The 10,349-nt window shown below is 42.9% G+C and overlaps 1 protein-coding gene across 2 annotated transcripts; it reads right to left on the bottom strand.

Moving 5' to 3' along the window:
- Positions 1-4,029: 4,029 nt before the first annotated feature.
- On the bottom strand, positions 4,030-5,479 carry LOC117757655. 2 transcript variants are annotated; one of them, XM_034578993.1, is made up of 2 exons: positions 4,449-5,479; positions 4,030-4,377 (listed from the first exon to the last, which is right to left on the bottom strand). In XM_034578993.1, the coding sequence occupies exons 1-2, from the start codon at positions 5,282-5,284 to the stop codon at positions 4,305-4,307; spliced, it is 909 nt and encodes a 302-aa protein (XP_034434884.1). In that variant the 5' UTR covers positions 5,285-5,479; the 3' UTR covers positions 4,030-4,304. The 2 variants fall into 2 exon arrangements, with proteins under 2 accessions (XP_034434884.1, XP_034434883.1); XM_034578992.1 differs by having other exon boundaries at positions 4,030-4,449; positions 4,483-5,479.
- Between the last annotated feature and the right edge of the window lie 4,870 nt (positions 5,480-10,349).

The raw sequence follows: 10,349 nt of genomic DNA, 5'->3' as shown, positions 1-10,349 counted from the left end.
GTTGAAGAGACTGGAGACAAAGAGGAAAAAATAGAGACGATTATAGAGCTTGAAGTATTATTGACTCCATTTCAATAATTGACTATTTCCATAATTCTGTGCAAAATGTATAAGATAATTCACCCCCAATTTTGTTAAATTGGTTCAGCTACAAAAGCACAAGAGTATTAATTGTTTTGTTTCGCAGGAAAGTGAATCAGAGCAGGCGAGTGCAGGTGGTTTCCAAGAAGCTCTACAGAGAGAAAGAGAAGCCAGAGCTGCAGTGGAGATGGACTTCAAGCAAGAACAAGCTCAAACAACCAGTCTGCGACAGGAGATTCAGCACATGAAGGCACAAAGGGAGCAGGCAAAGAACTGCAAACTCCAGAGGTGTGATGAGGCTGGAGTCTCCCAGCAGCAGATGGACGGAGAAGAACTGATCCGTCTAACTCAGGAAAACCAACGTCCGGCTTCTGAGAACAAGAAGCTACAAGATGAACTTGAGGATGCTCTAGAGTTTGGTGAAGACACTATCATCGTCCTGAATCAGAAGACAGAAAGAAATCACAAACTAGCTTCTGAGAAGAAGAGGCTACAAGATAACCTTGAGGATGCTCTAGAGCTTGCTGAAGAGGCTATCATCTCCCTGCACCATAAGGACACAGATAAACTGGACCAGCTGACTCAGGAAAATCACCAACTGGCTTCTGAGAACAAGGAGCTACAAGATGAACTTCAGGATGCTCTACATGAGATAGTCCTTGCTCATCAGGCTGTCACCTCCCAGCAGAATAAGGACACAGAGAAACTGGACCGGCTGACTCAGGAAAATCACAAATTGGCTTCTGAGAACCAGAGGCTACAAGTTGGACTTGAGGATGCTCTAGAGCTTGCTGAAGAGGCTTCCATCTTCATGCAGCTGAAGGAAAACGACTCCGACCACCTGAGTCCAGAAAATCACCAACTGGCTTCTGAGAACAAGAGGCTACAAGGTGAACTTGAGGATGCTCTACATGAGAAAGACCTTGCTCATCAGGCTGCCATCTCCCAGCAGCATAAAGACACAGATAGACTTGACCAGCTGACTCTGGGAAATCTCCAACTGGATTCTGAGATCAAGAAGCTACGAAGTGAACTTCAGGATGCTCTACGTGACAAAGACCTTGCTCATCCGGCATCCTTCTCCGAGCAGCATAAGAAAACAGATAAAGTGATCCACCTGTGTCGGAAAATTCACAAATTGGCTTCTGAGAAGAAGAGGCTACAAGGTGAACTTCAGGATTCTCTACGCGAGAACGACATTGCTCATCAGACTGTCATCTCCCAGCACCATGAGGACACAGATAAACTGGACCAGCTGACTCTGGAAAATCACAAATTGGATTCTGAGATCAAGATGCTACAAGGTGAACTTGAGGATGCTCTACGTGAGAAAGACCTAGCTCATCAGGCTGTCATCTCCCAGCACCATGAGGACACAGATAAACTGGACCAGCTGACTCAGGCAAATCACCAGCTGGCTTCTGAGAACAAGAAGCTACAAGGTGAACTTGAGGATGCTCTAGGTGAGAGTCAGCTCACTCGAAGGTACAGCCAGAAAGACGGAGAAGCTCGCAGCAGACTCGAGAAAGAACTGAAGAAGGAGAAAGCCTTCATCTCTAAGAATCAAGCTACGATTACTAAGCTCCAATATGTGGTCGATAAGTTCAAAGCACAACAGTCAGAGAGCAAGACAAGACAGGCCCAACTTGAAAATGCCCTAAAACAGGAAAAGATACAAAGGGCTGTCTTGGAGGAGCGAGGCAAACACACTGCCTCTGCCTTTGAAAAAGAAAGGAAGAGAGCTGCTCAAATTGGTTCTGCTCTTGAAAAAGAAAGGGCCACAAGATGTACATGTCTTCCGCTTAAGGGAGTTATGATCAAGCAAGTAAAAACATTGGAGAAGCGGCAGAGTTTGGTTCCGAACCTCCTTGAAGCTACAAGAGCAGTCAAACCTTCAGCGCACATTACGACCATTAAATTGAGCTCAAGCCAAATGAGATGATACTTTTAACCCTTGTGTTGTTCCTGGGCCGGATTGACCCAGAGTGTGTGTGTGTCTGTGTGTGAGTGCGTGCGTGAGATCATCCGCAAGCCCTGGCCGGTCAGGGTTAGGGTGACCCAAGGATTGTCATTATCCAATTCTCCTGGGGTAATTGAGACCAATGGATTGTCATTCTCGATTCTCCTGGGGGGTCATTTAGACCCCCAGAGAGGGCGCTGTGGTGCTCTGTGGGGTCATGTAGACCCACACCTGATTCCAATTGTAATCTAGGGGGGTACATTAGACCCACATAGAAGCCGGCGCGCCCGCGTTTCACCAGAGAACAGGTTCTCCAACAGCTAATCTCCCAGCAACCATCTTCTGAACCCGAAGAGGACGCGAAAGAGCCAGACCGAGAAGCAGACAGAAAAGCAGGCCGAGAAGAAGACAGAGAGGACGACAACGAAGACAACAACGGCGATGAAGACTACGACCCAGTGGGTGATGCTTCTGCAGATTCGTCATCCTTGGAAGAAGAAGAAGGACAAGACCACGGCGACACCACCACCACCACCACCACCGGACTCGTGGAAAGAGAGACCTTCCCGTCAAGAAACGGGGAAATAACATGGTCCTCGAGGGCGTACGGTCGAGAGGAGGAGGGCCGCCGCCGCTCCTCCTCCTCCTCTGCTGCGGCTCAAAGCGGGGTCCCCCGGGGCCCCACGATCCACGCGACGTCCCGCACCGGTGACCTAGCCTCGACGTTCCGCCTGTTCATCACACCGACGGTAGAGAACATCATCCTGGAGATGACGAATCGGGAGGGTCGTCGAAAATGCGGCGACGAATGGAAAGGGATGGACGAGACCGACCTGCGCGCCTACGTAGAGCTGCTGATCTTAGCGGGCGTGTACAGGTCCCGGGGCGAGGCCGCCGCCAGCCTGTGGCAGAAACAAACTGAAAATAAAATCAAAAACTGAAAACAAGTGACCGTGTCACTGTGTTGCCTCCTGACGACGTTTCGACCCTCTTGGGTCTTCTTCAGGTCTTATTAGGCACTTAAAAAAGCAAACTATTTCTATCTGAGCTGTGAGGTCCATCCATTACAACGTTTAGAGCAAGAGTGAGGGAGGAGACTGAGGGCTCCTGTATTTATAGGCTGCCTCTCACAGACTCCTCCCCCTTGTCGATTCCACTGTGATCCTTTAATTCTATAACTGTGAATAAAAATAAACTTATTGATATATATTATCATTCATGATACCATGTATCTATGGATATATTACATTTTATTGGACTTAAGTGATATATTTATTTATTTATATTCTATTTAAAATAAAATTGTGACTTGTGACTTTAAACGAATTTCGTATAGATAAACTGTGATTGTTTTAACTCACATATCAAATTACATGTTATTTATTTGAGTTGTCTACATCCATGTATTGTTTTTGTAATAAATCATGTTGTTATTACTACTTCGTGACGTCTACGAATTGTCTTTTTTAAAATAATTGAACTGTGACTTGTGATTTTAAGTGAATTTCGTATAGATAAACTGTGATTTTTGATTAGTGTAATTTGGAGAATATGTTGTACAGAATATCTGGACTTAGATAAACACTGTTGTTCTCAAGTTAGAAGGTTTTAGGTTTAGGTTTAGGCAAAGGTCCATAGTGGTTAGGGTTAGGGCCAGGATCCATGGTTAGGTTTTAGGGAGAGAGAACGTGGGTTAGGTTTAGGCAATAGTAGAGGAGACTTAGGTTTAGGCATGGGTTAAAAATGGTTAGGGTTAGGGCAATAGGCCACGGCCAGTCTTATTTAGTCTAGTTCGGAGGTTAGGTTTAGGCAAAGGTCCATAGTGGTTAGGTTAAGGGCAAGAGTCTAAGGTTAGGTTTAGGAAGAGAGAGTGTGTGAGTTAGGTTTAGGCAATAATAGAGAGGTTTAGGTACGGGTAGAAAATGGTTAGGATTAGGGCCCTAGTCCACGGCCAGGATTCTAAACCCACTGTACACTCTATGAATTGGGTCTCCTGGGTGCTGAATATTATCTTCATTCTAATTAAATGCCCCATGTTGTTTAGGAGTCATGAAATATTCACAAAATTGTTTAATTTATTTTAACATTCAGGCCAATTGGTTATTTCGTGTTTAGGAGGAAGATTCATCTTCTCTCCATTTTCTTTCGTTCTGTATCGGTCCAAGACAAATTGTATTGGAGGCCTGCTACTCTAAGTGATTGTGGTCCATGTAATATGAAGTGTTTGACTAGAGGAGTATTTGTGTTTATCTTGTGTCTCAAATTAAACCTGTGTTGTACCATTCTTGTGGCTATGGAATTTTTTGTTTCTCCTACATATTGTTTTCCACATTTTTCACGGAATATTATGTACACGCAATTGGACGTCTGTGGTGTGAATTGCTGTGAAATCATGAAATTGATCTTGGTGTGTGTGTTTCTGATGAATTTAAGTTTACAAAACACTTGTAATAACATATTGTTTTTCTTGTGATGCATTGGTGTGAGTGTTGCCTTAACTAGCAGGTCTTTTACGTTTTTATTCCTCCTGTAAACCGAAATGACTTGGAATCTGTCCAGTAATCCTTGATCTTGTATCATTGTTTGAAAATTGTTCTTAAGTTTGTTGTTCATTACTCCACTCATAGTAGAGAATGTTGTAATAAGAGGAATCATTTCTTTATCTATTTGTGGGTTTTGTTCTTTATAGTTTTTTAAACAGTGTCTTAAAAATGATCTTGAATATCCCCTATTTCGTAGAGCACTAATCAGTATTTTGACTGCTGCTGTGAAATCTGAATTGCATGTACATATTCTGCGGAATCTCACCAGCTGTGACTTTATTAGTCCCCTGTAGGTGTGTCTGGGATGAAAGCTCATTTTAAAGAGCAGTGCACATGTATCAGTGTCCTTAAAATAAACCTGGATGTCCAATTTATGTGATTGTGCGAATGTCGGTCCCTTGAATACCGTGGTGTCCAGAAAGTCCACAGACTGGTCATTTGAAGTGTACTTCAGAGTGATGGAAGCATTGTGTGTGTTCAATATATTAACAAATTCATCAAACTCCTCCTCAGAGTGGGTCCAAATCCCCCAAATGTCATCTAAATATCTAAAATAATGGAGTGGCTTTTTGGGGCATTTTGCCAGGGCTTTTTCTTTCCAATCTCCCATGAAAATATTGGCATAGGCGGGTGCAAATTTTTTTGCCCATCGCCGTACCTTTGATTTGTAAATAAAATTGTCCATTAAACTCAAAATCATTTTTGGTGAGATTGATTTCCAATAATTGTAATAGCGCCTGATCCGGCCTTTTGATGTTAGGATATTTTTTTATTATGTTTTTCACAGCCAATAGTCCCGCTTTGGTATCAGTATTGGTATATAAGCTGTCTATATCCATGGTGAAGAATAATGAATTTGGAGGGATTTGTAGGTTTTTAACAATGTCTGTAAAGTGATATGTCCTATGAGACAAATTGTGATTCGTGAATATGGGCTATACAAATAAAATTTGATTGAATTTGATTGATTGATATGTATCTTTAATATATGATGGGTGTTTTATTGACAATGGATTGAGATAATAATCGATAAATTCAGCTGTTTGGTACGTTTCACTTCCACAGTCAGATGCAATTGGCCTGCCTGGAGGCACTTCTAGTGGTACAGTCCATTTTTCTGGATCCTTATGAATTTTTGGGAGCATATAAAATCTCCTAACCCTCGGTTGGCTCTCCCCTTTTAAATATTGTTTTTGTCTATTTATATATTTATTCTTGTGTAAATCATTTAAAATGCTGTGAACGACAGGTATGGTTTTTAAATATATGGGTTCGTTAAGCTTTTTGTAATATCGTCACCCTCTTAAACTAATGGCCCAAGTCATTTTTTCAGGTTTTTCAGAAAACACAAAAATGTTTACCAAATATTGAATATATGATATTTATTAATAATTTCACTCCAAAAGGTTATGACAATAGATGACTATTGCCACACTAATAACAATGTCTGTCAATTATGTACAGTAAGAGGAATAAATGACTTAGGCAAAGTTTTGAACATGCCTTTGTGACTTAAGCAATTTTAAACCTTCAACTCTGTCAACAATAAAGCATAACTAACAAACTAACTAAACATAATGCTGAGGAGGCATGTGCATCTCCTCACTTCTCCCTCCAGCTCTTCTTTGCTGGGTTCTTGACTGATGCCTATTAATGTGGTAAATTGTCAAAGAGGTGATGACACTCAACGGGCATGATGTGTTTCATTGACTGGAGGTCCTGGAACTTTCTCTCCTTGATTGGCAGAGCACATGGAAACATTCTTATCCATGCTATCGGCTCATTTGGCACCTGTACCCTCTGTGGCAGTGCTTCCCACGCAGAGTCCTCCGAGAAGGACAGCTTGAAATGGACCTTGCCTTCACTGCTAAACTGAAGAGCCCGCAAGTGATGCACAGTCAGATCTCCAGCTTTTTTGCCTGGTCTGATGCTAATGAAGTAAGATCCATTCATTTTCAGGAACTCATCACACTTGAGCACCTTCACATGGTAAGGTGATGGCCTGATTCTTGCAGTCTGGAGTATGATGACATAGTCTCTCGGGGTGAAGATATCCGTAACTATTTTGTGTTCAATAGTACTATGCATGCTGTCACCCTCCATTTGTGTGTGCCCTGCAACAAGGTATTTCTGTGTTATTAGTACCCCATATTTCCTTGCAAGCTCAGAGAATGCATTCGCCACACATGCATTGCGGTTCTGATAACCGCAACCGTCGCTCCACACTATGATCTCCTTGAGTTCTGGATGGTCTTTGATCACACCTTCAAAATGGCGATATTGAAGTTCTGCAAATACCTCGCTATTCAGGTCGCCCTCCGATTCGTATCAAATGTAGCAGTACCCTTCCTTTGATCTCAAGTCGAAGAGGGTAAAGTTATGGACCTGCAGTTTCGTTTTGTAATACAGGCTGCTGGCTTGGGTTTTTGGACACAGCAGCACAGCTTGCAAGTCCATTGTCCAAACCGACTTGTCATTATTCGCAGAATCCTTGTCACAGGATTTCTCTTGCCTCGCTTCATCTTTCTGGGTGACATGTGCATCATATTCGGCCTTACTGATATTCCCATGCTTGAATGAAACACAAACATCACACTGATCTTTTCGCGGAATGAATATGGAATACTTCTCTTCATGGAACATATCTGTGAAATATCGTATTCCAACGGCCCTCACTCCAGCAGTTGCAGCTGCCTGTTGATATTCCCAATGTAGTTGGGAGATGGTTGTGCTTGGTTGAAGGAACTTCTTGTCTTTGTAGGTCTCTGTGCTTCTGCAGTAGTGTGAATCAACAGTGGGCAGGTCCCTCAACCAGTCCTTAAGGAAATCCTTGACATCGGTTTCAAGCTTTGCATGATTGCCACTTTTGGGTCCAGATGTAGACGGCGGCGCTGCTGCTTGTTCGTCATGGTCGATGGTGACTTTGTTCAGCCAGTGTGTAATGGTTCTTTCAGGGAGACCAAGTGTAGAGGAAAAAAGTGCCTTGCACACTTTGAGACTTGTTCCATCTTGAAGCTTCAGTTGGTAGGACAATGATGAATTGCGTCAGGATCCCTCAGCAACTTTCTTTTGCTTTATTTTAACCTTGGTGGCCAAAGTAGTGACGTATAACCGACGTTCTTCCCAGGTGTTCATTGCCCAAATCTTCTGAAATATCCACTGCCGCTGCTCTTCTGTAATGACTTGGCAGTCTTGAGTTGAGACTCACTGACATAACTTCGAGTTGCAGGGAGGACCCATAGCCTTTAAACTTATTTCTTTGCCACCTTTGCTCTTGTATGACATTCCTTTGAGACGTTTCTCCTTTGAGACGTTTCTCCTTGGATGCTAGCTTCATGGACTTAGCTATTTTGCTGACTAAAATGCTGACTAAAAGACTAAATAACTATGCAAAATTTATAGCCTAGACTATATTATAGTAAACCTCATCACTTACCAATAGGGGACGAGCCCTGAATCATGGAAATAACTTCAGCGGCTAGGTAGATTTTCATTCTTCTTGATGCAGCTGCCATCTTGAAAAGCTTGTAAAATTGCCTAAGTCACATTGTCTTTTGACTTAGGCAAAATAAAACGGCCTAAGTCACACTCTTGACATAGGCCATTATACAACAGGGGTAGAATTGCATGATCTGTTCAACTCAGGATGGAGGCGATTTTACCAGAGGTGGCAAGCATCATGAGGAGATGATTTAGGCAAAAAAATCATTTTTGTCAAAAAATGACTTAGGCCATTAGTTTAAGAGGGTGACGATATGTAGTATTCTCTAATTGCCTATGTGCCTCCATAACATATTGATCCCATCCTAATATTACAACAACACTCCCCTTATCAGCGGGTTTAATAACAATGTTTTTATTATGACTTAGTTGTCTAATTGCTTTTACTTCGTCATATGATGGATTACTCTTTTCCTTGTGACTTTTAAAATGTGTTTTGAGAGTGTCATTATCTTTTTTAATTAAAAAAATAACTTGTGGTGGTACTTTGTCAGGTGGTGGCGTCCAAACTGAAGGGGCCATGAATGGCAGAAGCTCTTTATGTTGTGATCCTTGAAAATATGCCGCCAACTTTATCTTCCTATGATACTTTTGAATGTCTGTTTCCAGTTGTCTTTTCTGATCTTTGTGTGTATCAATCGTTGGGACAAAGGCCAAGCCCCTGTTTAAAAGATCCAATTGTGGCTTTGAAAGGCTGAAATTTGTTGCCAATACTAAAACATTCTGTGATGTAAGAGATGCTGAACTCCTAACCCCCTCCTTTAAAAGGCTTGTGGGGCCTTGAAGTTTAAAGTGGTCGCCCAGTGGACAAGCATTGTCTGTGCAGTTGTCTTGGTCCAGTGGATGTGGTCCCTTTCAGTAAAGAACAACTTGTCCTCAAGTTTGTTGATGTAAGGCATGTTTTTAAGGATGTGTGCATTGAGTGTCTGTAATGTGCTTTGCTCTGAACCAGTCAAAGCAGAAGAAAAATTGATCACTGGGACCGCAGTCAGCTTGGCTCTTTGTCCTCTGCAATTCAGACCAAATGACAGGACCACTTTTTCAACTACGGTGTGGCAGTTTGCCTTCGCCATTATGGCCTGAGCGTGGCGGAAGTTGGCCCCCGGGTAGCTCTCAATCTGCAGGTCCGGGATTGAAAAGGCCGGTATCCTGGACAGATTGGAGTCCCCAAGGATGAGCCACGTTTTCCACACACTCAGTTCCCAGTCCACTAGTTTGCGGTCGGTGTTCATGTGTCTTGTGACCCTAAATGTCTTATGTTCGGGTGTAGGAGTCAGATCAACAAGTCGTCTGGATCGACATCACTATGATCTGGCGAGGTATCATTGTGGGGAACTGGAAGTCGGTGAACCATGACCGAAACCTGTCGGCCATTACTAGCAACTTGTTTGCAGCTCTGTGAAGGGGTCAGAGTTGGAGTTATCTCTGCCTCCATTTCACCATCAGCCTCAAGTGGTGAATCGTGCAACAGTGGTTGAGTCCTACGACGAGAACGTGGAGGTATAGAAGAGTCGTTGTCACTCGCCTCAATGTCTAATACTGGGCTATCCTCTGTAATAACACAGGCATTTTGTTTGTTCCCTGTACGTTTTGTCCTACGTTCTTTAGGGGACAGCTGGACAGCCGGCACAGCCGTGTCCACTGGCCAGTCTGTCTCTGTGTCAGTCATCGTCGTCACTGTGTCGTTTATGATGTTTCATCTTGGGGCCTGTGCCACCACTTGTTCCGTCCGTCACAGTGTTTCTTGTGATGTGTGGTGTTGTGTGTTTTGTGTGTGTTGTGTTCGTGCAGACTGTATCACTCGTGGCGGTGCAGGCTGTTGTTCCGTCTCGGATACAGCCTGCCCGTTCTCATAAGTTGTAAGCAGCGCCTCTGCGTGATCTATCACCTCCTGTGTGATCCGGGGTAAATTTCTACGGGCCCATTTAGTGGCAACTAGAAAAGCTGTTCTCCAGTCAAGGTCAGATCACCAGAGAGGTCTTTAATTAATGATTGTTATTTTGCTCTGATAAAAAAAATTAAATCCACATTTACTTTCTAATAAATAACGACAATCTCAAACATGACATAGTTTCCAAATCATACAGAGATAGAAAGTTTTTAAAGGTCTTGCAGAAACACAGAGTTAAAAACCAGCTGCCCCTCAACAACAGTACAAACAGCTTTGGTGAAACACCACAGAGACAGAAACTCTTTGTCATTTTTCATCAGACTGTATAATCCAAAATTTGTTCTGACTCTGGCTTTAACCAAAGAAAGAAACA

The sequence above is a fragment of the Hippoglossus hippoglossus genome, chromosome 23, assembly GCF_009819705.1.
Source record: "Hippoglossus hippoglossus isolate fHipHip1 chromosome 23, fHipHip1.pri, whole genome shotgun sequence".
Taxonomy (NCBI): Eukaryota; Metazoa; Chordata; class Actinopteri; order Pleuronectiformes; family Pleuronectidae; genus Hippoglossus; species Hippoglossus hippoglossus.
The sequence above is the reverse complement of the archived record's forward strand: the minus strand, read 5'-3'. Positions and strand labels throughout refer to the sequence as shown.